The sequence below is a fragment of the Dasypus novemcinctus genome, chromosome X (assembly GCF_030445035.2).
Source record: "Dasypus novemcinctus isolate mDasNov1 chromosome X, mDasNov1.1.hap2, whole genome shotgun sequence".
Classification (NCBI taxonomy): domain Eukaryota; kingdom Metazoa; phylum Chordata; class Mammalia; order Cingulata; family Dasypodidae; genus Dasypus; species Dasypus novemcinctus.
Genome location: NC_080704.1, coordinates 135647507 through 135664760, shown reverse-complemented (window position 1 = coordinate 135664760; position 17254 = coordinate 135647507). Strand labels below are relative to the sequence as shown.

The window sequence follows — 17254 nt, the reverse complement described above, 5'->3', positions numbered from 1 at the left end:
CTAAGGTTTTGTTGGTTCAGTTCCCTTTAGGTTGATGGGCTTGAGCTTAACTGTGGTTGTATTTGGGGTGGGGAGTGGTGTAATTCTTTCTGAAAATCATCAGTAATGTGTTAGTCATATCATTGTCAAAGCTTCTGGTGGGAAGTAAATTAGTGAATAACTTCTTGGTACCTGCATCCAACTAAATTCTAAACAACTAGTAAAAGCACAGAAACAGAATTCTTTCTTTACAATTTTATTTACAAAACGTATTAAAACTTTGTACAATACCCCACAGCAGTGAGGCTCCGTAATTTATGCCCACACATGCAATTTATGTTTTACGGCCATTAGTTTGCTTGACAATATTTCTGTTCACTGAAATATAGCTTTAACAACAAAAAGAAAAGAATTGGGAAAAAAATCCTCGAGTGACTACCGCCAAACTCCCATAGCTTGAAGTTAGTAGCAGAAATTTGAAGCAATCAATGCTTTTTTAAACATGCAGATTTTTAAAAAATAACAAACCAATTTATCCACCTCTTCATCTCAGTGAAATTTCCTCTCTGAAAAACTGATTTGAGTCAATAAACATACATTTCTCTTTATACAGTGCCTATGAAAACATTTGTGTGTAGGTTGGTTGGTTTATTTTATACAACTTCATATTCACACAGCATTAGCTTCCTGTGCTGGGGACATTATAGCATTCAGAAGTTGAAAATCACAGTTTCATGAAAAAAAAAAACATAACAGTTTTCCTTTTTGTTCAATACCACTTAAAATTTGACAGGTGAGTTATTCGCTTATGACAATTTTGGGAATGAAAGTTTATATTACACTTTTCTGAAAATGTTTCATTGGAACACGGCCTCTTCCTTTCTCTTCTGAAGACAAGAGCAAATATGTAGTGAGTCAACTAAGCATCTAAGGGTCACATTTGGGAAATGAATGTGAATTCCTGTTTCTTACAGTCTGGAAACTTCCCAATGCACATCTCTGATGATAGTAAACTACTGAATTACAGAAAGCATACATTGTTATAGAGAAGGTAATTAGTGAGCGGAGACTATTTCCTCTGACTGTTCTGATGATGCCAACGGCAGGTACGCAATTAGTTACTTGGTAGCCCATGGAGCAGTGGAGCGATCTTCTGAGAGTCAGTAGAGAGACTGCTCTGAGCAAGGACCTGGGAGTGATGCTGAGGCCCTTGGTATAGCAGATTTGAGAATGCATTTTAGTCTTTGCAAACTAGAAAAGGTCACATGCAGTCTGACGGAGAGCCACGGGCAGTAACAGGCAACAGCTGGTAGGACAGACCTATCAAGAGTAAAGTCAGATTTAGAACTGTGGTCTGATTCCACTGGCCCGCCTTGCAATGCGGTCCTGTCTCCATGGTGTACACTTGAAAGGCATACTTAGCAGAGAAAGCAGAGCTAAACACAGTGTTGTTTCTGAGAAAGATATTCTAAACACATCTGGGAGTATAGGCAGCATTTCCCTCGCCTCAATGTTAAATACTCAGCTATATTGATTTAAAGTACACACTGAAGCAAGAAAAACAGATCTGTAAGCTGAAATTCCTGGCTTCTTGGAAAGCCTTGGGATCCATTTTAGGAAAGCACCTAGAGGTATGCCTGATAGTGCCCTTTCCTTTGAATTTCGAAAGCTCTGTTAATCCCTTCACCACGTGGGAAAGTGTCAAAGCATTTTCACCAAACAATCTCAAGAATACAGAAAAGTCACTGTTTAGTCCCTTTTCCAAAGCGCTTGAATTTTAAGTGTTGCATTTATGTTCTAAAGATATACATATTTCAGCAACGTTGAAAAGAAAGAGGGTGCGACAGAACATCACCACCAACAGGAAATACCAAAAACATCTGGTGAGCAGATCCTAAAAGAAATGCCAGTCTGTCTTCCCAAACTTTGGGAGTCAGATTTTTTTAAATCAAGAAGAATTATTTTAGCTAAGATGGACCTATTTGCTGAATTAGAATTTTAAACGCGCGTGTGTGTGTAGGTGCATATGTGTGTATTAAAGAACATGGTGCTTGTATACTGTGCAGTGGTATCAAAGAATGGCTTTTGTTGAACTGATTTTTAAAGTAAGATTTATTTTCGCATATTGGAATCTTTCATGTCCATTTTTTTGGTTGTTTTTTTAAAATTTTTTCAAGCAAAGCAAAAAGATTTCAATGATGGTTTGCATTGTTGTGAGTCTCAGAGTGTTCCATAAGGCACTGAAGGAAAAAAAAAATCAGTTTTTCCTATTGAAAGGTCATTGCACCATCAGCAATATTTGTGTCATGCCCGACACCAAGGAGAGTGAAATCTGGCTCAGGATCCTTGAAGCAGCCTCCTTTTCGGTGATTCCTCTCATCACATGCCTCTAGAGGGAAGGGATCTGCAAAGGCAAGGGGAAATTTAAATTTGAAGGGGTTTTCTACTGGGAATTGAGAAGCTTCTTATGGCTCAGTTTATCTTGGAAAAAAAACATGGCTGTTTCTCAAATTGACATGTCTGGGACTGCACCCTGTTTGATGGGCTTTAGGCAACAGGTCTGGCTAAATTCTTTAGCCCAGTGCAAATGCTTTGCACTAGGTTAAATTAGGTTCATTTTCTACTATATGCATTGTGCTAAGGAGTATACATGAAGTCTAACACAAGATTTTAATCACTTAGAATATTGGCATACTAGAAAGTCTTAGTGGCGTTTAAATACAGATATTCACGACAACTACACCACAGGGTGTAACCTGATGGCAGAACCTGTGACAAAGCACTGTTTACCTAGGACAGAAGGCAGTCTTCTACAGCTTGCTGAATTGAAATCCATTTTGACTGTGAGGATATTTGCTTGCTCATTTTAATACCTATAACCTTAGTTAATAAGGTTTGAAAATAGCACAAGGACTTTAAAGAGACAGCACATTCCAAGAAGAGGCCAGAATACTGATAACCATGATGGGGCTTGGCATCTGTTGAGTTCTGACATTATGGACTTGATTTTGATACTGATGGTGCCCTCCTTTTGGAGGTATTAACTAGTGCAGGGGATTCACTTGCACCTGACTGAAAATTGAAGGCCTCTTTCTTGTCTCCTCTTCAAGCCCACCTCATTCCATCTGTTTTTTCTACACTGATGGGGCATTTCTTTTTTTTTCTGAATTAACACTGATTTTTATTCCAAAGGGATGGTATAATCATTATCTACTTCTGGCCCTGAAATAAGTATCTGCAAGAAGAATGTCAAAGATAGGTTTTAAGGCCAAAAGCCCCAAAGAGGGCAGAATAAGACTAACATGGAAGTGGGTAACCCTCTTCCTTGGAATCTCTAGAGTCCTGAGTCATATGTATCTCTGAATCTTCAAGAAGTTTTTATATCTATGATACAAAGATCTAAAGGTGTCACCAATTAGTCACATGACTTTGAGAAATTTGAGAAAGCCACCTAACTCTCAGTGCCTTCATGTCCTGATTTTAAATGGAGATAATAATGAAGTGTTATCACTGAGGTAAAAGTCCTTTGGCCAGAAAGAACATCAATTCCTCAGTTATCCAGAAATGTCTTTCCACTTACCAGAAGATAAACTTTTTTAAAGCAGGGCAACTAGAATGCCTGTGCAAAGACTGCAAAAGGAAAATTGATCATTTTGAAAATAGGCCACCTGACTAAAGTTAATATTCCTAGAAAGACTAAATGGAACAGACTTAGAGGAAAAATGGACATCTTTTCCCCCTAAATTCAGGCATTTTAAGATCTTGAAAATGAAAGAGATTTCAAAAATATTATTGAAGAAACCAAAGAAACTAGAAGTAGTTATGAAGAACAATGAAAAAAGTGGAAATAATTTCTTTAAAAAATTAGCAGAGCTAACTTTAGAGTGCAGTGAATCTGGGGCACATGATGGTCGGTCACCTGTCAAGGTACCCTTGGAGACCACACTGCCAGTGGGAGGCAGTATAGTCAAGAAGCTGTCTACTCCCTAGTAGTACTAAACAAGGTCTGAGACTGAGTCACTTGTTGCCACAATGAGTCTAATAATCCTGACTTTTCTTACCAAGAGAAAATGACAGACATCTCCCTCCTCTTTCAAGGATGCCCTTTTATTAACTAGATTTCACCTGGATCATATTGTTGAAGTGATTTGTCCTAGAGTTACTTTCCATGAAGAATTATTAGTACTGTAAACCTCCAAATATGGCTCTGAGAATTAGCAGTAAAAGTGGAATCTCAGGGTACCTTTAGACATCTGTGCCCCTGAATAGACCAAGGACAAGTCAGCTGGAAGCCTAAGAATTAGGTAACAAATTAGAAGTCACTAGGAGATATTCCAGAACTTGTTGGGAAATATAAAATGAGTGGGTGAAGAGCTCATGCTTCACTTAAGAAACATTCCCCAAATATTACATCATCAAACTGGCTGAGGACAGTGGAGGGGTTTCCCGTTCAGCCTGCTTTGTGCCTCTCAAATGATGTGTTTAAGTCATCCTGACGTCTTCCTGGGATTTTCCTTCTTCTCTGAAACTTCATACAGGCTTGGAAGACAGATTTCTTTGCAGAGGCTCTTTGCAGAGGTTTTCTTTTCATTCCAGAATGGTTGCCAAGGTGCTCACCAACTGGGCTGTAACCACATTGGCATCAGTCTATTAGAATGTGACTTTGCCTCAATTAGCCTAGATTTCACTTCACAAAAGTGGGTCAATGAAAATGACCAGTGGAAGTCTAGGGAGCCAGAGTTGTGACAAGTTCATTTCTGAGGCCTTTCCTCTAGATTTGATGTTCTGGGCCTCCACTTTAGGACTGCAGCATTCTGCCCAATAGAACAAAATTTTGCTGATCCCAGACTGTTTTGCCTTTCTTTCCATCTTTTTCTTTCTTTTGCTTTCTCTCTCTCTCTCTCTTTCTTTCTTTTCTTTCTTTCTTTCTTTCTTTCTTTCTTTCTTTCTTTCTTTCTTTCTTTCTTTCTTTCTTTCTTTCTTTCTTTCTTTCTTTCTTTCTCTTTCTCTTTATCTGTCTTTTCTCTCTTCCCCCTCTCCTTTCTTTTCTTTCCTTCCTTCCTTATTTTCTTTCCTCTCTTTCCCTTTTCTTTCCTTCCTTCTTTCCTTCCTTCTTTCCTTTTCTCACTCTCTCACCTTCCTTCCTTCTTTTCTTTCCCCTCCCCCTCTCCCATCTCTTTCCTTCTTTTCTTTTTTCCTTCTCTCTCTTTCCCTCTGTCTGAGATGACTTTCTCTAGAGTGTTACTACTCCCTGGATCAGCAGCATTGTCATCACCTGGGAACTTGTGAGGAAAGCAGAATTTCAGAACTTACAGCATAGGTCTAAATCAGGGCTTGCATTTTTGAAAGATCTTGAGTGAGTCACATGCACATTGGCATGTGTGAAGCAGTGCTTTAGGGTCTCAATAAGAGACTGAGGCTATAGTAGTTAGGAGGTGGGGGCATGGATTTTCATATGAGATTGTTGATGAAAAAGAAGGTCTGAATGCTTTGTGACCCTTCTGTTTCAGGAAGATTTTTTTTTCTGGGGAAAGTAGGAATGATTGAATATACAGTCTCTTGTCAAGGGAATAAGAAGTGTGACATGTGGAGGCTTGGTGAGTTCCCTCCAGACTTTTTTTTGGTGGAAAAGTGGGACATAGACACTTAGGAAAAATGTCTCCAATTGACAGAATCCTAATGTGGTTTCTAGGTTCTTGGAGGTCACCAGGCCATGGGTGGTTAGAGGCAGCAAGGTTTAGTAAAAAATATAGTGATAGTAGGATGAAGGACTAGGTTCTATTCCCAGAATTGCTGGTACCTTGTGTTGTTGCCTTGAGCAAGTCTTTTATGAGGCCATGTCTTAGTTACCTCAAAGGGAAAACACTACCTGACCTCGAATGAGGCAACAGATGTGAAGGCACTGGAAAATTGCTGCACAGATCTAAAGTGTACTATTTATTTGGATGCCAGTATCTCAGGATTTTACTCAAAAGTGAAATATTTTAAGAACTCTGGCACATTGATGTGCATACAAACAATGCTAATTGCAGATGAATCCACGTATTGTACATTCAGTAATGGGAACACTTCGTTAGCAGTTAGTTCAGTGTACTGAATATGTTGTGGCAAAAGGCTACAGTCTGCAGCAGAAAGAGCAACCAGAAACTTTATCCAATGGGATGATGCTTTCCAAGGTGATGGCAAATGATTTATCTGGCTAAAGTATTATTTAAAAACTGGCTGAATTTAGATTCAAAATGTAAAATAGTAGAAGGGCAAATCACAAATAAATATATTTATAGAAATTCAAGCACATTGACATTTACTGATGAGGTAAAATATCTCTCACCTAAAATAAGGGATATGACGTTGTTAATCATTCTGTTCTATTTCAGAAAAGAATGTTAATGATGATAGATGTGCACTTGAAAGTAATGAGACAAGATTCTTTTAAACACTTCCAGAATTTAGAAGTTATCCTAATTCAAGCTGAACTTTGAATACATCTGAGTTAGTGGTGGGGTTTGACTGTAGCTTCCAGAGTCAAAGTAGCATCAGATAGATTCATCTAAGTATGCATTTGGAGGTAGCCAGGAACAGGGAGCCTATACTGTCCTTTGGGAGACACTCACCTGTGCATCTTAAACTGGTTCCATAAAGAACCACAGCTAGTTTATTGAACCACTGCACTACTCAAGGTGGCAGTACCTCATTTCCATTCTTAATTTTATCATCAGTTCCAGAGCAGCTGCTTTCTCTAGAGCTGCATTGTTCAATACAGATGCCAATAGCTATATGTGACTTTTGAGTAATTGAAATGTGGCTCATATAATTTGAGATGTGCCATAAATGTAAAATACAAGATTTTGAAAACTTAGCAGGATAAAAGAATGTAAAATAACTTATTAATAATTTATTAATAACATATTTAAATTATGATATTTGGGATATATTCGGTTAAATAAAATATATAAAGTTAATTTCATTTGCTTCCTTTTACTTTTTATGTGGTTATTAGCACATTTAAAATTACATATGTGTTTCACATATGTGGCTTGCATATGATTCTATTTAACAGTGCTGCTTTAGAGAATTTTTCTTTTTGTGTTACAGACTACAATTTTTAATTACATCTATTGCTGTTAGAAAAGCACCACAGCCTGACAAGAAAGCACAACCACTGTTTACAAAGAACCCAATGGTTGCAAAGAATAGACAATGTTTGAAACAATAACCAAACTAATAACAAAAGAGAAAGGAAGGAAAGAAGGAAGGAAGGAAAGAAGGAAGGAAGGAAAGAAGGAAGGAAGGAAGGAAGGAAGGAAGGAAGGAAGGAAGGAAGGAAGGAAGGAAGGAAGGAAGGAAGGAAGAGATTAAATACAGTAATGTAAGGCTGATTAGTTTACTAGACCTTAGCCGTACCCCTAGATCTTAACACTCTCTGTTCCATACACGTTGTAGCCTTCTCTGTATGTAGCGTAATTCTGAGTGTTGGTGGCAGGAGCAGGCTTAAAGTTTTGGGTGTTCTTTGTGAGTTTCATGCGTTTGGACTCTGCTCGTGATTTGTAACAGAATTCTATCAAAGCCACCATCATGGCCAGCCCCAGACCTCCGACAAGTATATAGAAAACTCCTGCCACATTGCTTAGGCTCAGAGCGCTGGTCTTGTCCTAAGAGAAATGAACAGTGTGATTAGTTCTTGGGGGAAACAAAGGCAATAGGACATTGTAATGCATTACAACAGTGTAAGATACATCTAAGTTGTAAAATAACTAAACATCGATGTAAGTGTTATGACTCAACTCCGGCAACTGGCTTGTTTCACAAAGACCAGCAAGATGGTAGATTGTGCTTCTACTGACAGTTGTGATCCTCAGTTCAATGATCTTTGGACTCCTTAAGTCCCTTAGTACCTCAAAATGGCGTTCAACAACTGAATAAAACAACAGAAGGCCTCAGAACAAAAGAGTAAACAAAAGCACAATTTAATTCTCTGCCAGCTTCAGTAAACACCGTTTGTCAGAGTTGAGTGGTGACATAATCTCTATAAATGTTAATAATCTTTTCATTTGGGAACTTGAAGCACTCTTTCCCCTCTCTCACCTGCAACTCCCCTTTCTTCCTCGTTCTCCCTGTGACAAACCTTGTCAACTAGTGTTTAAGGCACCAGATGAGAATATTAGAGGTTTCTGATATTCTTATCTCGGGACTTACTTCAAAAGGGTTTGTTTTGAAAGAGTTAATTCTCGCCTTTCCCCCAATGACTGAGAAATTGTTCCTTTTGGGGACAGGTATGTACATTTTTGGACCTCATCCTATTTAAAATCAGAGGAGGAAATCTCAATGCTGCTGGAACAAGGGCATAGCATAAAGAATTAGCTCTTTTTCATCTTCCTGAGCATTTAAGGAAACCATCAAGAGGACCCATGGGGTCCTGGATTGCCTCCAAACAAATCAGAAAGCTTTTCCAGGAGGCTGATGATTTAAAAAGAAATCTAGCTTATTTTTAACTTTTATTCCAGGGAATGTAGAGAGTAATTTAAAAATTACTACATTTATCAGCTTTCTATTCAACATTGGGGAAAAATCGAGGAAACCAGTCAGTGACTTTCAGGCCAAACTGTGAATCTGACTAAGCTATCTTCCTGTATGAAAAAGCAAAAAAAATGATCTGCTGAAAAAAGCTGGTGCTTTGAGCCCTACCTTGAGGTAGGACACACCAAGGGCCAGGAGACTTTCTTTGAAAAAAAATTAGCATTTTGTAGTCTTTTTAGAAGGAATGTAACCATTTTGCTGCTGAATGAAATTGAATGGAATACCCAAATTTTTAAGCCAGTGAATTGAGTATCTTTTTAAATAATAACACAGTGAGCAGACAATGGTCACTTCTGACACTTAGCATTCTGTGGTTCAGCTAGATCTGGTATCATTTAAAGAATTAAATGTAAAGAATATATATTTTTAATAGGACCCAGTCCTGTACTTGTTTATCTTAATGAAAAGTCCAATTGGTTGGGAAGAGGAGTGTGGGGGTGCCTCATATATACAACCATCTTGCCAATAGTCACTCTTCTAGGATGAATGCCAGTTAGCTAGAAGAGTAGTAAGAACTTCTGTCACTTAAGAAACAATAACTCTTCTCCTTAAGAAAGCTGGTGAGGCTATTTTCAAGAATGTTCTATAGTCCCTTAGGAAATGGGCCAAATTCTTGTAACCCTCCACCTGCCATTAAATTTTTCTGTGTATATGTTATTCAATGGGGGGAAATGTTCTTTGACATAACCCACATAAGTTGAGCAACAAGAACAGTTTCAAGTTCCATGGATTTAATTTTCACAACAGTTACAGAATTCTTTGATGTGGGATGTAGAAAACCAGTAGCAAAATGGTTTATCGCACAGGGAAAATGAGTGGCATTTCGTGAAATGAATTAACTGATACCACAATATTAGTTCACAAAAAGGAAAGGCAAAAATTGAAACTAAAAAGAACTTTCTTAAGGAAGCAAAGGGGGGGCAGGAAGGAGGCAGGGAAGAGTGTTTCATGCTTATTAATGTGATGTTATCCTGACAATGTACATCTTTATGGAACATGCGGCTAAATTTTAAAGTATTCTATACAGAAATTCAAATGACACCTTTGGAAGAAAGAAAATGACAGCCTTAATAAGACTTGAGATCCAAATAGATGCTGAACTCAATACAACAGCAGATAGGATGAAGGTAATCATTCTTCTTATAGAAACCAGTCTTTTAAAATTATTTGTTTGACTGTTTTCAAATGGAATCAACATAATATATTAATAACCAAAGGTATTTACAACTACAAAGTCTCTGATGTTGTGAGAGGTTAAGAAAAATACTGTCACACCTGGATCTTTTTTGCTGTTGTTATATTTTCTCTTTGAACTTCCTAAATGTGAAATACAGTAAAACTCCCTTATAACACAGCTCATTATTTTACAGCTTTGGAATTATGGTGGGTCAATTGAGTTCCCTAATCATAAGAACAGCTCTATAGAGTTAATGATTGGTGCCATATGGCAGGACTCTGAGGCTCCTGTTTGCCTTATTCCTTTAGTGCTGGTGTTATAAAGGGGTCCCACTGTGAGAGGGAGTGTGTGTTGGGAAGGAAAGCCATTTTAGGGTAGAAAATAAACAGTGGGTCAAAATGTGATTGCCAATCAGTACAAAAAGACCTTCAGCGACTGACCTTACTCCCGGAGTCCTTGGCTCCACATTCCCCCTTATCGTACCACCATTTGTTTTTCAGCTTGTCTAAGATGCCTTGTTCACTGAGTTTCAATACTGCAAGGTTTACAGGCGTTCTTCACGTGGGAAATAACATAAATAACATTATATTATGTTATTTTATGTTATTCAAGCTTCAAACTACTTTAAAACTATAGAAAGCGATAAAGCAGGGGGCCCTGGCCACAGAGTAATTTTACACACTGCAGGCAACCTGAGCATTACCTTATAAAAAGTTAACACTACAGCAACGCTATATTTACCAGGGCCTGCCCATATCGCTTTGAGTAATCGGCACACACTGTTAAATAATGAGGATAGGAAAAAAAGGCACTCCTCAGGTAGGCTGTGTGTGGTGAGGAGGGTTGCCCTCAAGTGACAATCGTCGGCGGCAGCTTGCAGTAACTTTGTGATGGAGGTGTGTTAGGTTTGATCTAACCGGGTGTCTTATTGTACTTCCAGACAGAAAGCAAGTTTTATGTGGAAATGGGAAGGGGGACAGGACCAGAAGGGAAAGAGTTTCTGTATTGTAGACCGCGACAAATGGATGAATCTGAACATAAAGAAAATAGATTCTACATGCGTAACATGCCTTCTGATTAGTTGTCTGTTATTACACAAATCTGTTGTCCAGTAGAAAACAATCCCAGAAAGAACTATACTATTTATGTGTTCTTATTCCACATAAACACATATTCTAACTGACTATGTACGTATTGGTTTTAGTATTAAAGATATAACTTGGATCTCTGAGTTTGGGATAAGAGGAGTACTTTCTATAACTGCCTATGGATTGTTTCTGAGTTATTGACTGGCTGTCTCTCTGATATTATCTTGTTGGTGGTCAACGCAAATCACCACAGCATGGATTAGACTGTAAAAAATGGATTATTAATGCAGCATGACCTAAAATGACAAAATGACTCTGCCACTGTTGGGCAGCATCTTAGAGGAATAGTGTAAGTAAGTTGTTCTAGTAAGACAAGACTTCCTCAACTGAGAGGCTGATATATCTCCAGGAGGCCAGGACACTGTTCCTTAGTCCTCCACTTCTTAAAGTATAAGGACTGTGTTTGGAGCTACTGGGCAAACGTGTGAAGCCCTGCTGGGCTAGCTCTATTCTGGCCCTAGGATAAATATTTTATCTCTTAGAGATTGTTTCTTCAGCAGTAAAATAGTAATAATGAACTTTACCTTGTATTTTTCTAGGGCTATTGAATTTAAATGAAAAACTGCTAATAACTCTGGATAAAAATGCATAGAGAGGGTGGTGTAATTTTATTAAGAGGCAATCAACTACTGTGTGTTTAGATTTTATGTAAAAAATATTTTCAGTAGTCGTGCATGTTGGTCTGAATGCCACCAACTCAAAAAGAGGAAAACAGATAAACTTGTGTAACCATGAACATGCCATGGAATTTCTTTGCTTATTTTGAATAGGTTGGACCCACCAACATAGCCAGTCATTGACAGGGTTTCCTATGATCACAAAGATCTGGCTACCATCATACCATGTCCCCTATTTGCTATTCCCCTATTTGCTATTGAGAGCAGAGTCTCATTTTTGATATTCTGAGAGAGGTATCATTATTTTAAAATAATATGCAATTCGACAGTGCTTGAGATTTGAAAAACCTACAAAACTTTAGCATCAGGGAGTGACAGGTTTTAGGTTAGTGCATGGCCTGGCAGCCAGAATGTCTGCATTTTGTATCTCACCAGGAAATTGGGGTCCTTTATACTTTAAACAAGTTCACTCAATCAATGATCAGAACTTTAGGCTTCTCAGATGGAAACCAGAGTTTCCTGGAATGCAAAGTACCAAAAGTTACTCAAATTAAAGCTTTTGGCCTCTTTAAGATATTATTGGCAATGAAATTTAAGTCTAAAACTTTTACAGCATTGACAGGTCGTCTATGGCCCTGTGACCATGGTTGGAGCAGCCTTCTCTATTTCCCACCATCTTATCCCCTTATCTCTCTCCTTTTTCCCTATAAATTTTTGTGTTATCACTATCACCTCTCCCCCAATGCTATGCCTTAAGCCTGACACTGGCATCCAGACTCAGTAATGTGGAATTAGCTCAGGTTGCAGAAGGAGAATCTGTCCAATGGCACATGGATGATTGTGCCCATCAGGACCACAGGAAAAAGTACAAAGCATTTCCCTTCTCCTTTCTATGCTTCCTCTTTTTTTTATTGCCAACTGCCCAGGTTTCTCATGCTGCTCTTTTAACAAGCATTTATCAGTTCCTGTCCTCTTTCAAGGTACTATGTTCTTCAAATCACCTCATTCAATTTCTTCAGTACTGCTATTCTTGCTAGATCTCAGAAACAGTATAGTATGATTAAAGGCATTCATACTAAGATCTGGTTTTTAAAGACGTTTACCAAATTAAGCAAACTGGGTTGATAAATATGTGGGGTATTAGTTTAGAGCATTAAAGTGTGGTTTAGGCATTTCTGAAAGTGTCCATAATACTCTTTCATCAGAACGTGTGCAAGATCAAAACTATGTAATAATATGGAGATGCTATTTGCCCTTCCCACTCTCATTCCCTTACGATGTACAGTGGAGTTTCCCCGGATACTACATGACATGTGATATCACAACAGACTGAATGTAGAAACACAAATCAGAATCCTGTTCTCTTCTATTAAGCCATATATTAAATGGATTTACAAAAAATGGAGCACAATACCACTCCTCATACTAATGTTTTTTGTTTTGAAAAATATAGTTTTTTTCTTAAAAGTATGTTATTTATGTTAATAGGTGGCAGGCTTGTTAATTTCTAAATGAATTAGCAAATATATTTTTAAAAAGTTTTGTCAGTTTTAGTCTCTGATATAAAATATTAATAGATATAACGCACATAAACACAATATTTGGGGGGAATCACAATAATTTTTAAGTCTATAAAGGGGTCCTGAGACCAAAACAAATTAGAAGTAGTGGTTTGGAGGCAGGAAGGTTTTTCTTATTTCAAGGGCTTACAGTGGACTGCCACCATCAACTTTTGTCAAAACCCAGGCTCAATAGATCAGCAACTTAACATCCCAGTTCTGACAAATGGTGGCTTCCACAGCACTACTAGTAATTGCTCTTCACTCCCAAGGCCACCACAATTACAGAGGAGATTACCTTAGGTTTTAACTGGTGGCAATTTTGTCTTTCAGGGGGCAAAACTGTCTGGAGACAGTTTTAGTTGTCACAACTGGGGAAGGGTGCTACTAACTTCTAGTGGGTAGGGGCCAAGGATATTACAAAGCATCCTACAATGCACAGGAAGGCCCCCACAGCAAAGAATTATCTGGCCCCCAAAGGCAATAGTGCTATCATTGAGAAGCCCTGCCTTAGAGCATTTAGATCTTGACTGAGATGCCCCAGGACTTTAGGAAATCTGACAAGTGATATAACCCTATTACTTTACTCTTTGATTAGAAAAAAAAAAATCACAGGACTTATGAAATCTGGCAGGGAACCAATATGCATTTGGAAACTTCTAAGTAAAAATGAGGGAGAAAAACAAACACTTAAAGTAGCAGCATAGCCAAGGAACATAAAAGCTGTAATCAGAAATCACAGATAATACCACTTAACAAGGTTAGGAGAGCTGCCAAGAAAACAAAGTAAAAGTATTTTAAAAGCAAAATCTCCTATAATAGAATTCTATATAGTTGTGGGGTAGAATAAATTTCCAAAATAGCCAAGAAACACTACGTTTTTCCACATAATTTTCCCTCTTACTCTATCTTACTTGATGTTTTGCCTAGTCTAATCCACACCAACCCAATGTATTGATCCCCACTGCATGGCACAAAGACACAACACATGTTGCTATTTTGAAGGACGTGGAATTAGGTAGGTGGGCATTTGGTCATTTCAAATGTCACCTTCCCCATGAAGCCTTTTTTGCTTTTCATGCTAATGTTTTCTCTTTCCTCCATCGTCTTCTACCTTGTCTTATTATTAATGCCCATATCTTGTGTCTCCCTTAGACTGTGTACTTCTTGCAGGCAGGGAACATGTCTCATGTATTTTATATTCCCACAGAATAGTTTTCTCAATAAATACTTGGTAAATGGTTAACTCTCTTTAGTATTTTGTTTTTCAACCCAATACCTTCACATAATCTTTAGTATTGGTCAAATTTAATGGTCATATTAAGAAGGTAAATTTATGGCATCCACTTTATAAAGATAGGTTAAGCAATCTGCTCAAGCCTGCACAGCAATTTAGAGTACATCAAACTCTGTTGTGAATTTGCCAATGGAACACACAAAAGGATATTTTGAACTCTTCATCATTTTTGAATGCTAGCTTTGCTGGATAGAGTATTCTTGGTTGGAAATATCTTTTCTTTTAGTACCTTGACTATGTCATACCACTGCCTTCTTGCCTCCATGGTTTCCGATGAGAAATCAGCACTTAATCTTATGGAGCCTCCCTTGTATGTTATGGCTCTCTTTTCTCTTGCAGCTTTCAGTATTTTCTCTTTGCCTTGAGCATTGGATAATTTGACAAGTATATGTCTTGGGGTAGGTCTGTTGGGATTTATGCTGTTTGGGGTATGTTGTGCTTCCTGGACTTGTAGCTCCATCTGCCTCAATTGGTTTGGGACGTTTTCAGCCATTATTTCCTCCAACACCCCTTCTGTCCCCTTTCCTTCTCTTCTCCTTCTGGGATGCATATAATGAGTACGTTTGTGCATTTTGAGTTGTCATTCAGGACTCTAAGTTCCTGCTGGATTTTTTTCTATCTTTTTATTGAGCAATTCTACTATCTCTTTGATTTCAGATGTACTGTCTTCCACATCACTAATTCTTTCCTCTGACTCTTCAAATATGAGGAAAATTGCCTTGCCATTGTATATGTAGGGCAACAGTTATTACAGTGTTGAAAGGCAAAATGTAAAAAAAAAAAGCTTTAGGATATTTTCATTTTTTAATACCCCAACTTATTTTTACTTTATTTTAGTTTTTCTACATTAGTACATATTCTATTTCTAATCTTTAAACCTATTACTACTATTTCATTTTCCTATTAATTGAATTTGGCAATATATTAGTCTTCATTTTTGAGGAAGTTTTGGAATACAGAGGGGTTCAACTATGACAGGGGAGGAACACTGGTGTGGGGTGTTATTGATGGGGGACACATGGTTGGGAGGGAGTTCTCTAGGGCTTGTATATAGGGTATAAAAAATATTCAGATATTATTTGCATATTGTCATAGTAGGTAGAGTTACAAGCGACACCTGAGGGAGTGCTGAGTTCCTAGCCAGGGGAGCTCTGTCACATTCCTCAATGGAACAGCAACAATCCCCCAAGTGCAAGGGCAAAGAACAGTGAAGAAGGATGGTCCAATGATGAACGCTTGATACTGATGACAATGCTTATGAGCCTGTGTGCCTGAAATTTGAACTAGGCCTAGAGCTGCAGGATGCCTAAAAGTTACCTCCTGAGAGCCTCCATGTTGCTCAAATGTGGCCTTTCTCTAAGCCAAACTCAGCATGTAAATGCATTACCTTCCCCCCAGCATGGGACATGATTTCTGGGGATGAGCCTCCCTGTTGCCAAGGGATTACTACCAACCATTTACTGGTGATGCAACTAGAAAAAGACCTTGAATAAAAGGGGGAAATGGTAAAGACAAATAAGTTTATATGGCTAAGCACGTTCCAAAAAGAGTCGGAAGGCCATTAGATAGGTCGCGCTTATGCATGCCTCAGCAGGATCCCAGAGACAGCCAAAGTAGATACAACACCAGGTACTGGTGCTCCTGAGGGCGACGGAAACACACAGTTTCTATAGTCATGGCAGTTGGCTCTGGAGTTCAGTGCCTTGTCAGTCAGCCTTACTTTGGAATTTGTGCTCCTGAGGGTAACAGAGTTGGACTCAAATGTGACCTTTCTACACATGCCTATTCTGTCACTTTTACTGAACCTGTGGTTGGCACTGTGGCTGGTGTATACCCAGGAGACTCGAGTATCTGGACTGTCCATGTGCCAGCTGGGCCTGAGCCTCAGCAGCATTGTAGCTTCTACTCTCTGGTTCATTGGACTTACCCAGGTCAGCTAACAGGGAGGTGAAGATGGTTAACCAGCACACCAGGGAACCAAGAGTGCCTACAACTCCAAACAAGAGAATCATATCCATCAACCACGTGAAATCTAAGCCCCTTCTTGATATAGCGGTGGAGTGGATATCACCAACCCAGGGTCCACAGGATGTAGGAATAAAATATGGATTAGAGTGAACTTACTGGTATTCTACTATAGAATTATTGTGACTAATAATGGAAGAAACTTCACCTTTGATCTGGAGAAAGTGGCCACAGTAGTTGCTGAGGGCACAGAGATGGAAGAGATGAGATATGGGGACATTTTAGGGACTTGGAGTTGTCCTAAATGATATTGCAGGTTCAGATGCTGGACATTATATATCCTACCATATCCCACTGAATGGACTGGGGGAGAGTGTAAACTACAATGTAGACTATAATCCATGAGGTGCAGCAGTGCTCCAAAATTAATTCAGCAAAGGCAATAAATGTGTCACAATGATGAAAGAGGTTGTTGATATAGGAGTGGGGTGAGGTGTGGGATATGTGGGAACTTCTTATTTTTTTTAATGTAACATTTTTTATGATCTGTGTATCTTTAAGAAAAAAATGCATTCAATAAAAAAATTAAAAAAAAAAACCAAAGAAACAAAAGGGTAGTAACCAGTTTAAAAAAATAAAATAAAATTGAAAAATTAAGAAAAGGGTAGCAGCCCTCCTTGTTTTAGGTTTTCAGGCTTGGATGTCCATAATTTTTTCTTTAGCAACCACCATACTCCAAATAACTATCAACCTTACAAGGACACATGTTGTAGCTGGGTCCTTTTACTATGGTGCAGCAATATGTCTCCAGAGGAACGTTTTAGAGCAATTACTGCAGGCTCTTAACTGGTACCTAAGAGAATTATAAATCAGAAATATTTATTGTACTCACCTCAATAGGGAACAGAAAGAATTAAAGAAAGTAGGTCAGATTC

General features: G+C 38.4%; 1 protein-coding gene across 25 annotated transcripts in view; it reads right to left on the bottom strand.

Moving 5' to 3' along the window:
• Nucleotides 1–222: 222 nt before the first annotated feature.
• The window catches only part of GRIA3 (glutamate ionotropic receptor AMPA type subunit 3), a 375939-nt gene continuing 358907 nt past the window's right edge, over nucleotides 223–17254 (bottom strand). For 8 of the 25 annotated variants that reach the window (XR_011647905.1, XM_071213071.1, XM_071213078.1 and 5 more), the window contains 3 exons: nucleotides 10174–10288; nucleotides 7384–7631; nucleotides 223–2383 (listed from right to left, as the gene is read on the bottom strand). Coding sequence is in view for 20 of the 25 variants with exons in the window: in XM_071213071.1 (XP_071069172.1) it covers nucleotides 7386–7631; nucleotides 10174–10288 (361 nt within the window). In the remaining 5 variants the exon portion in view is untranslated. Of the gene's footprint in view, nucleotides 2384–7372; nucleotides 7632–10173; nucleotides 10289–17254 lie in introns of all 25 variants that reach the window. The other 17 variants (XR_011647907.1, XR_011647906.1, XM_071213074.1 and 14 more) reach the window with 5 other exon arrangements.